The sequence below is a fragment of the Ammospiza caudacuta genome, chromosome 3, assembly GCF_027887145.1.
Source record: "Ammospiza caudacuta isolate bAmmCau1 chromosome 3, bAmmCau1.pri, whole genome shotgun sequence".
Taxonomy (NCBI): domain Eukaryota; kingdom Metazoa; phylum Chordata; class Aves; order Passeriformes; family Passerellidae; genus Ammospiza; species Ammospiza caudacuta.
In genome coordinates this window covers 102,689,985-102,708,372 of record NC_080595.1, presented here as the reverse complement: position 1 = coordinate 102,708,372, position 18,388 = coordinate 102,689,985, and the positions used below count along the sequence as shown (strand labels likewise).

The 18,388-nt window shown below is 39.0% G+C and overlaps 1 protein-coding gene across 1 annotated transcript in view; it reads right to left on the bottom strand.

Annotated features, from left to right (window-relative positions):
• EYS (eyes shut homolog) overlaps positions 1 to 18,388 on the bottom strand; it is a 704,807-nt gene that overhangs the window by 1,340 nt on the left and 685,079 nt on the right. The window contains exon 48 of the mRNA XM_058801756.1: positions 9,804 to 9,965. Coding sequence (XP_058657739.1) covers positions 9,804 to 9,965 — 162 coding nt within the window. The remainder of the gene's footprint in view (positions 1 to 9,803; positions 9,966 to 18,388) is intronic.

The window sequence follows — 18,388 nt, the reverse complement described above, 5'->3', positions numbered from 1 at the left end:
TAGAGGGGTGTACTGAAGAACAACATATTAATGATTCTGATGCTTTCATGCCTGCATTTCCTTGTATCATCATCTAAATCACACAAAGGGAAATGTTCCCTAATGAGCTGCTTTTAGCCTTTTTTTTTTCTTCCTCATTATTGGAAACTGAGCTCATGTTTGCCTCAAAGTAAAAAGCCCAGCCTTCTGAAATGCTCTGCTTTTGTGCAAAGACTGGATAACTGAGATAGGAGGAAACAGGACCACTTTGGCATCTAGAAGTGTGAATCTGTGTTCCCATGGAAAATAAAAAAGTTTTTGCCAAGTTACAAATGCAGAAATACTCTCAACTTCAGTATGTTGAATAAAGGCTTGATGGATTTGTCAGTTTAATGAACAGTTTTGTCTGCATCAGACATACTCTGCTTTCCCTGAAGGCTCCTTTTCACAGCAGGGATGTTTAGGTTTAATAATCTGACAGCTGTAGGAACAGATATGTTTTTTATTGCATTGTTCTTCTAGAGGCCTTTGTGACAGGAAGTATTAGAAGGGAGTTCTCTCTTCTTGTACTATCAGTGTTTCTGGCCTTACGGGCAGTGTAAAAGGAGAGAGAGTACCACTTGAAAATGTACTTCCAAGCATGAAAAAGGAAAACTGGGAAGGGTTAGGAAATGGGAGACGGAGAAGTTTGTAAGAGCAGCAGTAGAGCCTAATAGGGGAAGGTGACAGGGAAGCAGGAGAGAACAGCAGAAAAGTGCAAATTAAAGTTTTGTTCTCAAATTTTTTGAGGTTTGCCTGTGCAATTTAACTTTTATATCTTACTTTTGGAAACAATAGGCATCAGGTTGTTATCCATTAAACTGGTAAATGTTTGTTTAATTTGAATGCAAGCTTTCCTAATAGTTACCCGTCCAGTTTCCTTAAAGATTAAGCATTCCTAAGGGTGGACCTATCAGAATGATGAAGTTTGCTTTCATGTGTGTTTAATTGAACGGCTTAATTTACTGGAGGCTTGTGAAAGTTGCTGAAATTATACCTCCCTATTCAAGAGATGTTCAGGTTGCTGTTTAGGCAGGCTAGAGATGTTTTATTTGTATTAGTGGCTGTAGAGCCCATCATGCCTCACCTTGCCTGCTCCAGATACCCATGGGAAGAACAAGAAAAAAGCTCTTCCTTCTTTCAGCTCTGGTGATAGCAGAGCACTCCCTTCTAGCTTGCTAGTTCCAGTTGTGATAATCTGGTTTACTTCTCTGTATTAGTGTTCTTTTCAAGGACCTTCCTTGTTCCTTTTTTTCCAGAAAATTAATATAATTTCCTTCACTTGAGATTTCTCCTGCTTAGTGATGTGGCTTTGTGTGCTTGATTTTTCAGTACATAGTTTGAATGCACTCGTCTTTCTTTGTTCCAGCAGTGTACATAACCTGCTTGTCTATGTCTTTTATCAGGCCCTCAATCCTAGGGTAAGAAAGGAAGATAAGGAAAAGTTTCTGAGCTACCTCTTTGGCTGCCTTTGATCCCCTCTCCTTCCTGGACATGCAGACCTGTGTAAGGACACAAGTACTCATATTTTGCTGTCTAGGAAGGAGGAAAACATCTGACCAGGGTTACTGTTGTATCTGACCTGCAATCAAGACCTGGAGAAACTGGCAGTTCTCCAAGACTTCCTGACCTGCAGGGGAGGGTTTTGGTGGCTTTGCACATTTGACAATGATCTGTTTTGGAATCTTATTTAGTCTTATTGCAAGAACAAATCTGTGTTACTGAATCTGCTGTCTACAGTGTAAAGAGGTTATTGCTGAATGTTCTGGCACAAATTTGAAGCTTCACTTCAAACTAGAGTAACAACTTCTGCTACTTTTGAACAAAAAAAATTACACTTCCAATTTCACCTCTCCCTGAGGCCTTTCTAATTCCTCTGATTAGACCCTATCTTTTCACAAATGATTTTCTATTTTAGTTGTTTGCAAGAACAACAGAGTGTTGAGATAAATTTTAGAATCTGAAAGTTGATCCTAGGATGCAGTCAGTATTTCTCCATGAAGTTTATCATATCATAGGTACTACTAGGGGCGACTGGCTGAAAGCATCTTAGGACTGTTGTGTAAAGTGCTGTGTGTTCACTGTCCAAGAAACTTCCTCTGAAAGTGAAGGGAAATGATGGGCTTGTCTTTGATGCTTTTCAATTTAGCAACCAGTAGTATTTTCAACAAGAGATCTACATCTGCCCTGTCTCTGAGGGCCAGGTTGCACAGCTGGAGCCTGCGCATGTCTTCAAAGGAGTTGTATCACCAGTTTAAACAAATGGCATTCTTGCCACTGATTTTCTCTTCTCAGTCTCTGTATAGGAGACCAAGAAGTATTACAGTTTTTACTATTTCAATTTGATCATAGCTCAAACCTGCCTCATTTAGCCTGTGGCCAGAGACCTTTCTGAGGAGGTTGACTTTGGTTAAGCATGAAGGAGATGACATCCTTAGTTTTTCCAGCACTAGACTGTACAGCCGGTCCCTGCTTTCTTGAAAATACAATCTATGCATAGGACACACAACTTGGCTTCTGGCTTTTTAGATTAGCAGCTCACTTAATATGGGCTATTAATCTCCATCAGTGGTGTCATAAAAAAAAACCAGACTCCTGAGACAGGCACTCATAGTTGTTCTTTTATTCTGCATGCAAGTCTTTGCCCAGCCTGTTGGATGCAAGGAGCTATAAGGCAACCTGTGTCAGTAAGGTTGAATCTTCTTTTTAAGTAGGCTGTTGTAGGTAGCTGGGCCTTGAAACTGCAACATGTCAAGACCCTGGGCATTGAACAAAATTATTAACAACATTTAGTTCTGTTCTGATGCACCTTCTTGCCCCTGTAATATTCCCTGTTTCAGTAAAACAGTGATTTTTTTTTTTAATAGCCCAAATGCTAATTCCCTTCTTCTCAAGGGAAGGGAATTTGTAGGCGGTATTGCCTTAAAGGAAGAGCCTGTTCTGGAGATAAAACAGCACTTCTACCTGCAAGTCTTAGTTTGGGGTTTTCACCAAGTGACTGAAGGTCAAAGTTGCTCTGCCTCAGAGTGGATTGTCTGTATTTAATATTAGAAACCAGAACTCCAAAGCAGGAGTGAATTTTTCTTCATAACTTTATTTTCATGTTTTTCTTCTTTCACAAGTCTCACCTGCTCCCATACTGCATGTCAGAATTCCCAGAAGGCTAGTCAGCCCTGTGTCTTCAGCAGTCAGTTCCTCAAACTGGGAGATAATGAAGTCTCCTAAAAGTACATCCAAGTGCTACTGTGAGATCTGGATTATCTGTAGTAGTATCTTCTTATATGACTTCTTATGATGAATTCTGAGTGCATCACAAAATTTTTCAGCTTGCTACTACTATGAAAATGTATGTAAGTCTCTTCAACAAACTGGTTGCAGTCTCAAAGTCAAATTTTAAATGCTTCCAAATGGTAACAATGCCTTTTCATGTTCAGTCTTTATCTGGAGATGCAGATGTGTCTGTATACCCCCATTCTAACTAAGATCATGCTCAAGCAGTATCAACTCTCCATGCTTCTATGTTACCATGGGAAACTCATGTATATCACAATTTGTCAAAACTTGGTACAGTTGGAAATGCATTCTAGGAAAATTGCACTCTCTTTGGAGATGTCCTATTCAGGCCAGAAGCACTGAAATAAAAAATGTAATTTTCAATTTACACAGCTATGTTGGGCAAAGATCTCTGCATTTACTGCTGACACTACAGAATATGCCCGATACAGATGTATTTCCTAGGAGGTCTAAACACAGTGTCAGTGTCTTAAGCTGACACACTATGAGCTGGGACAGCATCCTGGATGGTATTTTTAACATTTCTGTTTCCAGGTCTCTTCCTCACAGTGACTTCAGTCTATCCTTGTGCTCTGGGGTGTGTGTGTAAAGCAAGGCCTTTCTTAACCTGTTAAAAGAGTAACTGAGGTTTTTCCTATGGTCTATTGAAAATTAAGAAGTATTTCCCACTAGTTTGCATGGCCAAAGGAACTTCCAGAACATACTTTCAAGTGACCTTTGTACTAGTGGATGTAATCTTGTACTCAGTGGCATTCACTGTTTTGCTGATATGACCAAAATCTCAGTGATACACAGATACAAGTGTCTCTGAATGCTCCCTGTGTGCTCAAAGTCACTGATTAGTCCTGGGACTACTGAAGATCTAGAGTCCTTTAAGCATGTGTTGCTTGTCTTTTGTCTCATCCTGTGTTACTGAGCAGGAGCCTCTATGCTAAGCTGAAGACAGAAGCTTTGATGAGCTCAGTGTTTCAGCAGCTTCCTGCAGTTTAGGTGTCCCAGGAGCCCTACCCTGTGGTTTCCTGGTTACTGAACATCTACAGTCTGGGTTCCTTTAGTTGTTTTGGAGCCCCGAGACAGCACCTCTGGGTGTATGTTTGCAGCCTCTGCCTTCTGTTGGGTGAGTTTACCCCACCCTTCTGTGCTCTAGCTCAAGCCCAGAGTGCCAGTTTCAATCACTGTGGTACTGAGTAGCACTTCCTCCACTCTCCTTGCACCATTTTTTTCAGAAGTTGTTATTGATCACTGACACCATCTTAGTGGCAGGGTGAACATTTGAGCCTTTTATCCTCATAAGCAGTAACATTCATGGGAATCACTCCCAGTTCATGAAACCTCTTAGTCTAGGTTCGGCTGTGTGCTCCTCTTCATTCCAAACTGGCCTTGTTAACCACCATGATGAAGTGCCTGTGTCTCAAGCAGTATTACTGCCTCGTATTGGCCTGATGCATCCTATAACCACCACAGCTCCAAGAGCTATCTGCTCACTGCTTCTTCCTGCCTTGCTGAGCTGAGTTCACATTGCTTTCATTCTTGTTTTTCATCATTCTGTTCTTCATAGTTTTCCTCTCATCCTGCTCTCCTGAATGATTTTTCATGGACCTGAACCACAATCTCTTACACTGTCACCCCTTACATTTTCTTCCAGGAGCAGAACTTTTCTTGTCTAGAAGGGGTTGAAATAGCCCTATCAGTCTCCAGCTGAATGGCTACAATCTGTGGCCCAGGAAGGTGATGCACTCTGGTGTCCACCTGAGAGGAAACCTAGTTGACCAGCAGTTGTCCTTCACATGCCTCCTGAGCATCTCCACTAGCCAGAGTAAGGCCTAAGGCCAAGGAGAGAAAAGGGAAGAAAAGAAAGGGCTATAGTGGGGTAAAATGAGGGAACGAAGAACAGAGAAGAGATGATCCTTTTTCCCACTCTCTGCAGCTTCTGCTGTTAATTGCTAGCTGGTAATATGTCAACATGGTTGAAGCTGTCTTCCTTTAAGTTTGTTAACCTTGTCTTTTCCCATGTCTGAGTGTGTGCATGCAGTTAGGTACCAGTTGGCTGGCAAGGTAAAGGAGCTTGTTGCAGCTGTTGTAACTTGATATTTTACCTAGGGGTGACCATAGCCAGTGCCCCTAACACACATTTAAGGGAGTTACCCATGGATATGCTTTCATGGACTATTATAATTTATTCTGCTCCATGTGTTGAGTTCTAGCTCATGCAAGACTGAAAACTGATGTCAAGTCAAGCCTGTATATTTCTCAAACCATGTAAAAAAATCAGTGTGTCAATAATAGAGTCCAGCTTCAGTTTGGAGCACCATCCCTTAGCAGGAAGGGCATAGCTGGGATCCGGAGCAACCTTGCATACAGTGATGCCCACGTGTCTACAAGGGGTGGGCACTCATCTATTTGTAGATTAGACTGTTCAGCCTCATCTTTCCAAAATGTGTTTCTTCTTTGTGAAGAGATGTATTGTGCTTCCTTTAGTCATCACTGTCACCCTGGCACATTTTGGCAGCTGGAAGGAGCCACCTTCCTTGAGCAGCCTCAATTTGCCAAACTGCTTACCAGTGTCAAATGGGTAACAATAACACTTCATTTGCAACAGATTTCAGGACAGTGGGGATGTCTGTTCTGTCACACAGCTGGCTGCCAGTTCTGCTTCCTACACTGCTGATTTAGTCCATACAATGATTCCAAAACTAGTAATAAAGCAGAAATTATGTCCCTGTCAGCTAAGAAAATATGGCTGCAAAGAAAAAAAGACTTAACCACTCAAATTCTTGTTTTAAAAGTGAGTGGATGATCAGTTTCTTTCTGATTAGGAAAATAATACTCCTGCCTTTTAGATATTTAAAAGTTCTGAATATTTCCAAAAGATTTTAGTCCAGTTCCATTATTCAGTTTTCATCATGCAGACATCACATACTTGTACTGGCATTCTCTTCTTTTCATGTTACAGATTTATAAACTGAAATGCCTTAAATACCAGGAGTTAAAGTTTTTAGGTTTTTCAGACCAGGTAGGTGACAAAATCTGGCTAAAGAGAGACAGAGAAATGCTGTTGCAAATGTTGAATGTTAAATTTAGCATGAGTCATGCCATTCTGTTTATTGACCTGACTTCATTCTTAGTCACCTAGCATGACTCTTCGTTCTCATCTCTTTGGGGAGCAAACCTTTCCATCACCCTGGCCTGAACTCTGGAATAATGCAGGCAGTCTATGGCATATTCCACTTTTGATAACTAAGGTAAAGCTTCAGTAATGCTGTGACTCAACAAAAAAGCACAGCTGCTTTTAAACTGCCTTTCACCCAGAGTGCCAAGGCCTCCAAACATATAGAGTGGCTGCTGTGTAAATGGACTGACTTATATACCTTGTTCAAGCACTTGATGGGCATCCAGCAAGCCCTGTCTGAATTAAAGGTTGTTTAATCATTAGGAGTTCATGCTTTCATTGGTAAAAATAGAATAATACACTGCCCTTGAGAAAATGTGAAGTGAGCTGGCCTTCTACAAACAGTGTGCTGGGCTCCACATGAGTTCCATAGTGTTTGCAGAGACCTTGCCCAGATGCAGTGCATAGAGCAAGTAGTCAAAAGGGAGGAAAAAAGTTCCCTTGTCTTCAAGTTTCGTATCTTCAAGTTTCTGAAGTCAACTCACTTGTTGGGTTGGGTTTTATCCCTAACTTGTTATTAACATTGCCAGCCACATAAATTTTGTCAGACTTTGGAAATTATTTTCTTAGGGCCTGCAGAAATCAATAGTACCATACTTGAAGTCAGGATGCACATTCAGAAATAGTTGACAAAGCAACAAAATGGATGACTGGCAATTATAGGAAATTAGGCTAACAGATTCACAGGATGTTTTCCATTTTGTGCCAGTTTGTGAAGTATTTAAATCTGTGTACTGTCTTAGTGATATTTTTAGAGGAATAGAAGCTGGGATCAGCACATCAACTTCAAAGTAAGGAGACTTGCCCTTTCTAGAAAGTTCTCTCATGTTCTTTGGAAAGAAAAAACCTAGAGGAAAATGTTTCAACAGACATCTTGTGTTTTTTTCTTACCTACTAAAGATGTGATTTTGTTTTTAGTGATGGGAGGATTATTCGGTGGTACATGTCTCTGAAGGAAAAGTTCCAGTGTATTGTTTATGTGAGTGACAAACCAAGCTGATACATAACTGTGCTACTCAGTATCATTGCTAAATTAGCTGTATAGTTACCTAATTTCTTAAAAAAAAAACAACAGCATTGCATAGTGAGGGAAAAAATACTGAATTATTTCCTATTAAAAAGGAATTTTAGAAATAAAATCCTATGGTTTCAGTGATTAATTTATTAACTCTTATATAACTGTACAGAAGAAGAAACTTTATTTGAGTTCTTTCTAAACTAATCTTCAACAGAAAGCTGTATCTCATCTGCTCGCAGCTAAGAATACTTCTAGGTCTTTCACTCTAATTCTGGCCTGGATTTGACACGATTATACGAAGGCAAAATTAAAAAACCTGGTGACTAGCTTTTCCTGAGTCTTTCAAAACTAGACAACAGTAGAAATAAGAAATTTGTAAATAAATCCCTGTGTATAAGAGGAATTTTAGGAATTTTATTTTGAAATTGAATTGCTATGATTCTAGAAAGTGATTGAAAGAAAATATTCTTTCCTGTGCAAACTAAACACTCAGGAATGGCAAGAAAATGAGGGCATGCTCAGGCTACACCACTCCTGGCCCAACCCAAACATACTTAGCACTCTTTTTGATGCTTCCAAAAAGGTATTTAATTTCATTAGATGCTAAGCTGCTTTCATGACCTCTGACTATTCTTTCTGATCCTTACTCAGATCCTTACTCAGTGCTTTAGTTTATACAGGAGAGAACAATTCACCAGGAATCTCAGAATTTGGCCTGTAAGTGATAGAACTATAAAAGATTCATTGTAGAATACAGAGCTCTTTGGTAATACATGTATTTTTATTACAGATGCTCCATATACTTTTCTTTGAAGCTTCTTCTCTGTATGTGGTTGCAATTAGAATAAGGCAAACAGGAGGTGTCAGCAGTGTATGATGCATTATCAACCTGTTGAAACATCTGTGTACACAGTAAGGTGCTGGTACATTGGGCATATGTGCGTTTATATGAATTTGTGGCTGTTTATTGAAGTATCTTAGAGCTTTAGACTTTGAACAAAGGCATGTAAAAACATATGATCAATAATTAACTTGTTTTGTCATATTAAGAATCATTTTTGCATAAACTACTGCTCAATACAAGAGAAAAATCTGCTCTAAGATGATGTTATGGATGACATAATGCTTCTGGTTTTTAAACAGCAATCAACATTTAAATGCAATTGAATATGTTAATAAAGTAATTACAAAAATGTACACCTTAAAGCCTAAATTTTAGAATGTACTTACACTATCACAGTATGTTTTCATGACATAGGAATGATAACTTAGTAAAATTTAAAATACTTCTATACATATTTTATTTAGATTTATTTGTCACTCTGCATATCTGGGAAATGCAGAACTTGCATGTTTTATATGCTGCACCAGCACACTTTTCAACATTATATAATAACAAGCTACACTTCTGAGAAGCCTCATTTGCTCTGTTCACTTGCACTTAACTTGTTTGATGAGTTTTTATCTTGCTTTGGTTTTGGTCATTTAAAACACCAGTCCAGCTCCCCAAAGTGAGAATCTTAGTGTAGCATCTAAAAAGCTGGCTGAGGTCACTTTCAGGGGGAAGTGCTTTCCTGAACCATTAAATAAGTTCCCTAAGTACTTTCTGGCCTTGGACTATCTTAAACTTTGGTTTTGCATGTTTCTTTCTTATGAACTTGATTATTTACAGTTCAAATCAACTGTTCAATACAGTTCTGCATACAGTTCTCTCCCCAGCACAAGAAGGATATGGAATTATATGAGCTAGTCCAGAGGAAGGCCATAATATTAATAAGAGGACTGGAGAAACTCCCCTACAAAGACAGGCTGAGAAAGCTGGGGCTGATCAGTCTGGAGAAGGGAAGGCTGTGTGGGGAACTCACAGCAACCTGCCAGTGTCTGCAGGGAATCAAGGAAGCCAGAGAGGGACTACAGCACAATGAGTAGTGAAAATTTGAAAGAGAGACAATTTAGGTTAGGTATTAGGAAGACATATTTTACTGTGAGGGTGGTTGGACACTGGAACAGGTTGCCCAGGGCCTTGTTAATGCCTCAGGCCTGGCAGTGCTCAAGGCCAGGTTGGAGAAAGCCTTGAGCAACCTGGTCTAGTGGAAAGTGTCCTTGCCCATGGCAGGAGACTTGGGACGAGATGATGTTTAGGGTCCCTTCCAATCCCCTAACAGTCTATGATTCTGTGATAAAACCCAGCCACCATGGGCAATGGGTTACAGAGACTGAATGCCTGAATCACCCCAACATAATCCCTTTCTCTTACACAAAAGTACCTGGCTGTGTGATAGCAGCAAGCTGGAATCCCCTTACCTGACTGAGTACCCAAGTGCTGTGCAGTGTAGAACAGGATCCCATCTGGAGAGAGAGGCTGGAACTGCAGTTTAATATGGGTCTTGTGCCGGATATAAAAGGGTGCAAATGACATCCATGATGATTCATTATTTCTGAAGGATGCATCACTAATGGAAATATCTGAAAAATGCAAGAGGAAAGGTCTTCTGAAAGATATTTTGAGAGGACAGCATTATTATGGAACCAGTTATTTTGTATGGTTTTTAAATGCTGTACATAATACTTCCCATTCTTCACTTTTCACAGAATAAAAATAACCTAGATACAAAATAAAACTTAAATAATAGCAAATCAATGCCATTGTCTTCTGGGTTCCTTATTTTCCTCAACAATTAAGGCTGCAGTTCTCATGCAAAATAAATATGATCTTGTTAGCATTCATTTTCAAATAAGTATAAGTGTAAATTTCACATTGTTTAAAAAATGAAATGCAAAATGCTGTTGCAGGAGTCAAAATAAACATTTTTTTTCTCACCATACAGATGAAAATCCTAGTGGAGGATTTGTAATGAGCTACTTTGTGTGTTATAAGAATGTACCTTTTAAGTGGGAACAATTCATTAATTGTTGCTGAAATTTGTTTTTCGGGTAATCACACTGAGATGTTTGATAATTCAAATAATCCTGTTTTATAGTGAAAGAGAATACTCACACAATTACAGTTAGGATACAATGTACACTTTTGAGCTGCACACAACTTATCATTCTGTCTTACCTCTTCCCTCAGCGCTGGTTGTTCATATACCACTACAAAATTAGGCTGGTTCAGTTGCCTTCAGCCAACTGATAAATTATTACACTTTTCTATAATGCTTATGTGACTTGAAAAAATTTCCAGTTTTTCCCACTGTAACATTGCATATTTGAGATATAATGATCATAGAATCAAAGAATCTCAGAATGAGTTTGTTTGGAAGGGACCTTAAAGATCATCTTGATCCAACTCTCCTGCTATGGCCAGGGACATCTTCCAGTAGGTCAGCTTGCTCAGGACTCCATCCAGCCTAGTCTTGGGCACTTCCAGAGATGGGGCATCCACAACTTTTCTGGGCAGCCTGTTCCCATGCCTCACCAGCCTCAAAGATTTTTTTCTTAATACCTAATCTCAACCTACTCTCAGCTTGAAGCCATTCCCCCTTGTCCTGTAACTACACGCTCTTGTAAATAAACTCTCTAATAATGTGAGGTATTAGCCGATACATTATCATGTTAGTGGTAGTTTCGTGTAGATAAGGTAGTTGTCACTTTACTGTATTTGTGGGTTCACTGGAATAATCAAGCTACTTAGCTGTTCGTATTTAGACCTGTGTGTGTAAAACTGTTTTTACAGTTTAGTTAAACAGTAGTGTTAAATGCCTGAGTTGTAAGTGTTCCCTTCTCATTTCTGCATTTCCCAGCTGAGGCTGTGCTGTTTTCCATCTAAGAGACCAATGTCTTTCCTCATTTTGGTGCTCCCAATTTCATTGTTTCATGGTAACTTGCTCTCAGTCACATATACCTTCAGGATGTCCTTGAAGTGCATTCCAAGGTACCTTTTGCTGTCTTTCCACACTCAAGTTTTCTGCCCAGCATCTGCTGGTGAGCCCACTCACCACCCAGCTGCACCTTGCACTGCCTATGACAGATGGGCCTCAGTTATTAGGCTGGAACACAGCCAGCACGCTGCAAGCTCTTGTCATTTGTCTATTTGTCACACCACCTCCCTCAGAACAGGGCTCAAGGTGTCCCTGGTGGACAGTGTCCAGCAGGCAGATGCATCACTGCAGAAGATCCAGATCTCTCACCTGTTATCAGCATAGCCTGACCTGAGGATGCCTCTTGAATGGCAGTAACTGCACAGCTGACCTTTTTACTAATTCCCCCCGGTAGATTACAGATAATATTTCTGAGGAAGGTACATGGATTTGATGGCACAAAATCTCAGTAAGTCTAAAAGTAAGTTGTAATCACTGGAATATTGGTTAGAGTGGATTTATTTAATGCTTGAATGATCTGAATCAGGCTTTTGATGGGCTGTTGTTCAATCTATATATAATCTCAAATCACTCCCATCCTAAGGGTCACAATAGCTGTTATGCATGCTATCAAGGCTAGGCAGTGTCTGTAGTAATATATTGCATAAAGTCTAAAGCATGAAGTTCCTGGCATCTATACTTAAGAGTTCACAGAAACAGAAGCATTTAGAATAGCAATTACCCTAGATGATAAATAGTAATAAAGATTGCTAAACAGATTTGGTGCTGTACTTTACATCACTAAAACTTATTAACATTATCAGGTACAAAAGACAGAGTAACACTTTTTATTCCATATGGATTTTTTTTTTTCAGTGGGTGAGACAAGGCTCTCCATTAGTAGTTAAAATCCCTATATTGATGTCTTTATATTTTAGAAACAATCAGTAATAATAATTCATTTTGTACATAGACTTTTTTTCATGCATAATTTGTAAGTCAGTCTTCTCTTAGCAGATGTTTGCCCAGTGGGACTTACATGTGGAGGAACTGTGCCACAGTGGTCAATCTTACATGAAAATGTGCTGCTGCTTGAAAGGTCGCCTTAGGCAAAGTGTGTAATGAGGTATCTGAAAGTCTCTGTGGCAGATTCAGTGTCACTTTATCAATGCAGTTAATTCTTTGCTGCTTATGGAGGAAGCCTGGACAATGACTAGTGTGAGAGGAAAATCAGCAGGATTGAAATGCTACATTGCTTGACATTGGGAGGGATATGAAAGGAAGATTGCTGTGATAAAAAGCCTTGAAACAGAGAAGGAGAACAAGGATAAAAGATGATTTTATAGTATCACTCAGAGAAAGAATTAAGTCCATGGTTTCATATTTCAGATAGAGTATTGAAAAATAAGACCCACAGATTCAGCAACAGATGTCAATTCTTTAGTAAGGAAGGTATTATCCTGATTTATAGATGTCAAATACAATACTCTATTTAATATACTTCATTCTGGAACTTCTAAGATGCAAATATTTTATTTTCGTTATCTATAAGAAGTATGCTTATTCCCAATAAATGTATCTTACAAGTGTCAGAAAGTAACATATTTTGCCACAATGCAGCAGGAGTAACTATAGGAAGTAGTAGAATGACTTATAATTTTCTTGTAAATGGCCTGTAGATTCTGCAAGTACTGATTATATGCATGGAAAAAATCTGGCTTGACAGGTGCTTGGAACCCATACATGCACATATATACCAAAACAGAATGCATTGACTCTACCACAGTGCACAGAGGTGAGCAGTATGAAATTTCATTTTCATTTTTGCAAAATTTCTTCTATAGACAGGCAAACTTTTAACATGAAGAATATGACAATTCAAGCTTTTCAATTTTCTTTTATGGCAGGCATATACAAAACCAACACATCAGAGGCTGAAGCACTCTAATGCTGTTTTCTTGGCAGGAAACTTTGTTTTTCACCTAACATAAGAAAATAAGAAGCTCAGCTAAACTCGCACAAGACAACACCTGTGTTAGATATGCTTACTCCTGAGAAGCTCTTTGCTAAAACAAATGAGGTAAATGGATTGCTTTGCTGATCCTATAAGCTAAATTGGGAGGAACTTTGCTGTGTAACTACTGCATTACTCACTAGAATGCTTAGCACCGTGGGATGCATTGTGACTACAGCAGGCATTTACACAAATACCTCTGTATCTGATTAATGGCTCTGTTTTCTAAGCTGAACACGAGTATCTGATGATGCTACATAGAATCACAGCATGGTTGGAAGGGACCACAGTGGATCACCTGGCCCAGCCTCCCTGCTCAAGCTGGGTCATCCCAGAGCCCATGGCACAGGGTTTGTGTCCAGACAGTTCTTGAATATCTCCAGTGACAGAGACCCTGCAGCCTCTCTGGGCAATGTGTTCCACCTTCCAGCAAGAAGGGGAAAGGAAATGTGAGTCACTGCTCAAAGGAGTGAGGACCTAATAATAAAAGACATAGAAAAAACCATGTCTGGCTCATTTTCTCACTTGGTAAAGCCTGATCAAGCCTCCCCACACCTGATAGCTGAGCTAGGGCAAGTGAAACATCAGTTCCACAGTGATGAGGCAGGTGTTAAGGTCCAACCTGCAAATCAGTCTGTGAGTTAGGGTCCAGATGAAGTGGATCTTGATGCTGCTACAGTCTAATTCAGCACGGGATCATGGGGTATTTAAAGCTGCTCCTGAAGCAATGCAGGAGGAAACTCCTGCTGGGGCTTCTCAACAAAGCTGTCTTTGAGACCCAACACCAGCCCCATCCCTGTGGGCTGAGAAACGCTCTCAGAGCTTTAAACTCATATTAGGAACTTATATATTGAACTCACATTTAGACACTTTAATCTAGGTGCTTTGCTTTAAAACTAGTTCCCACCATTACCTACCTACCTACCTACCTACCTACCTACCTACCTCTGAACACTTCCACAAAGTAAGATGGCAAGCACATTTTCAGCATATTGTTCATGTTCATAGGGGAAGTGTAAGTAATTTCAGAGTCATCCTGCCAAGTGCTAGTTAGCTGGCTGGATCTTGTTCTTGCTCTGTTGGGTGAGTGGAGGCAATGGTCAGTAGATGACTGAATTTTCATTGGGACAACACATTCCATGATGACATGGCTGACTTACTGTGGAGGGCATATTCATCTCCTTCATTTTATCATACATGACTTCCCCTTGGGTTTCTATATGATGTATTTGAGTAGGTAACTAATTTTATTCTACTTGGCATTTTAAATTATACAGATAAATATTACAAATGCATTTTCCCTTGTGCCTGCCCTGAAAATGAAGTTTACTGGGCTGTTAATGATAAACCTGAAGGCTTACATGGCCTTTGGGTAAAACTACCTTTCAGGTAAAATTTTGACAACACATTTTATCCTTATGCAACATGAATGCTGTGGCTACTACTTGAGCATTTTCTCATATTGCCACAAATTTTTAAAAAATATCACTGGACATAAAGCTTGATGGGATTGGCATTGCTTACATGACTAAAAGACAATAGTGAGAATAGTGACAATAGTCACTGTGACTCAATAGCAAATTGCCCTTGTGGTTAAACATAGAAACAAAAGTGTCCTAATGGTAACTATGAAACAGACTGTGCAAGTCCAACTGCATTGTCAGGTAAAGCCAACATAAGTGTACATGACTGTGTATATAAGGTGTCTTGTCATGTACAAGTTGAGCTAAACCTTACTGTGAATTAATTTATCTTACAACAGTAGCCAAAATAAGTCAAGTAACATTCTATACTGTGTAGAAAGTAAAAAAAAAATATAGTAAAAATTATTTCAAAAGTAAAGAGTTTTTGTTCTGTTAGTTTATCAGGTAGTTTCAAAAATTTGCTATATAAAATTTATATCAGAATAATGGAATTTGACATCAAAATAATATGTAGGAAATTGACTTGAGTTGAATAAACATGGCCCAAGGAAGTTGCTCACCCTTTGTTCATCAAGGAAATGCCTTTTTTGCTTGACATGTATCTCTTTAAACCAAGGACGGAACAATGAAAACTCTTTACATTTTCTTTCAGTCCTTCAAGAGTTGTACATTGACAGGCAATATTAGCAGCTACAGAATTCAGAGACTTATATACAGTTGAAGAATTCTGTTTATTAACTTGTTTCTTTGTGAAAAAGGCAGTAGCATTCTGTTATCATGCCTTGAAGTCAAGAAAAATTATCACAATAGATTTTATGAACGTATGTGGCACAAACTATTCCTGCTAAAGAAAACTGCTGAATAATTTAAAATTCACAGAAATACTGTGATGAAAACTCTGTTTATTTTCACCACTGACAAGTGTTCTCCAATAGTGCCATCTATAGAATCTTTCAAATATTGCATTGCTGTCCCCTTAAATAAGAACATTATCAGTCTCTCTTATCTCACAATAAACTAATCTGAAATTGTAGGTCTTCTTAATTCCTCTACAAAATTATCTGGGAAATAAATATACTCAGGACCTATAGAAACTTTATCTTATGTGTAAATACATCTCAATGTGTAATGGAATGTCAGAGGAACTTTATTGATTTAAAATTTATTTTTGTTCAAGTTTTTCATAGCCTTTGGTGATGCTGCTTATGACAAGATTAAAGACTTGATTTAATCCATTAAGACAAATGGCAAGAAAAAAAAGAGGTAAGCAATAAATGTTTAGATTCTAAAAGAGTGCTCCAGGGAGATATTGCATGTAGTTGCTGTGTCAATTTTTTCACTAAACCTCCATTGTTGGCCACAGCTGGAGACAGGATTACTGACTGGCCTCACACAGGCACACAGTTCTTATGAGAGGAATAAGCTGCTAAAATAGAATTCAGCAGAGATTAAAATATAAATGCAGGCTGTAATTAAGGATAATGCCTGTAATTTTAATATTCACATATCTTAATAATTACTATTTGTGAAAGAAGATATTGTGTTCACATATGTAATAATGTGCTGTATAATTAAGCTACCTGCTGTAAAAGGGTTTTACACTGTTTCTTCTTTCTCAGGAAGAATCATCCTTGACATTTGATCTTGGCCACTGTTTCTCACAGTAATAATCACAGTGAAACCAACAGGTCTACTATACACTTGCAGGGGAACTGAAAAAACAGGTCCTTAGAGACTTCTCCCTCTTCAGAAGCCCTTTGAGAGATCTAATTACAAAGGTGTTCATTGGCACAAACGGAATATGCTGGAATTTGGCCTGCAAAGCCATGCAGGACACTCCCCAGACAAATTACTGGAAACTCTTGTTGGTTTGAATATTGTGTGTTCTTGAAATAAGTAAATTATTATGCTGCTGCGGGCTGAATCTTCTTAATCAGAAGAAAAGTTATAATTGTCTGGTGCTTTAGTTGCAAACTTTTAGTCAAATGACCCAAAGATTTTATTAGCATCATGTTTTGGTGTCATGGAAAACATAACAATTTTTAAAAAAACCCTAGATAAACTACTTCCCCATATTTCCAATCCTTGTGGTTATGGGACTGCTAACTAAGAATTAATGCTGGGCCAGATCATGGCAATATTTGGATGCCATTTATGCACCTCAGGAGCTGGGCTGGCTTTGCTGTGTTGCTGTCACAGCTGTGACCTTTTCAAACCAGTGGAACAAGATTCGCTGCTTCATGTGTCACAAAGAGTCTTGGAAGTGGTTTGAGTCCAAATGGCAATGCTAACACCAAGCAAAATAGACTCCTCCATGAATCTTCTATTTCCTTCCCATTTCATTTAAATCACTTTTGTTTCTGGAGGTATAAATTAATAACATTTTTGTTTGTTTACATCAGTGTTACCTTTCTAAATGTAACACTCTTGTTTTATGAGTGTTAATGGGTTTGGACAACACAGTGCACCCAAGAAGTGGAGTTTTAAGTAGTTGAACAAATGTATTACTCTGCCTTGCATGACAAGGCTTTATCTCTTGGGCCCATTCTGATCTAATTTACAGCCCTGTCCTTCTTTCCTAGTGCTCATTATGGATGCTTGCCTTCCCAAAACTGGTCTTAAATTTCACAGGCATCTTCCTATTTGTCAGTCACCAGGGTACTGTCTACCTGCTGAACCTCTTGATCTTTCTCTGAGAAAAGCAAGTCCTGGTACTTGCTTTGTCAGGTTGAAATATACAGTGAAATATTTGCTCTCAGCATTTCAGCCAACAAAATATCCCTGCACTACTTCCTGAATATGAATTTGTTGTGAACAAATAGAAATTAAGAGTAATTGAAATTGCTACCTTCTCTTTGTCAAGCAGGTTTATTTCTTCTATTTCCTCTAAAACACATGAAATAATACAGACCTTTCTGCAACCTCCTGAGAGTATTGCTCATTTTACCTATTGGCAATGGTCACTGGGAGATATTCAAGTGAGTCCTGTGACTCTCGGGCCGTAAGTGTGCCATGAAAACTGTGTTCTTTAACAGAACTTTCTCTCCCTGGGCTTAGTCTTGTTCTAACTTAGTTTTCCAACCACTGAACACTTGCTAGTGGCGCTCTGACATCTAAAGCTTAACCATAATACACCCTATCTCTGTGCTGACAGCCATTGCATCCTTGGTGGCTTGAGTTGATGCTCTAAGCAAGACCATTACAGTGAAGATGGGCATCATCCTCATCTGCTCATAGGCCTTCATGTCTCCTCTCTCATCTACATAGTTAATAAAGAACCTCAAACATTTTTAGTGTTTGCCAAACAAGTTAATGCTTGTTTATTGATGATTTAGCCTGAGTACCCTTAATAGCTGTGTTCAGAGTGCTCTTGTTTATTATTGTGATTCTACCCCTATTGCCCCATTTTCTTGCTTCACCTGACCTGTTCCTGTGCAATCCATACTGTTGCGCTGTCTTTACCAGTTGCTATTGTCTGGTAAACCCCTGTTTGTTCTTACCCTTTGTAATTCTACTCTATGCTTTTCTTGCCTCATAAATCTCTTTTGTCTTCTTCTCACACTTTTTTCCTTCCTGCCGGTACATTCATTAGTCTTCATCCTTTAATTACCCTTTGTTTCTCCCAGTCCCTTGGGCTGTTCATTGCTCTCT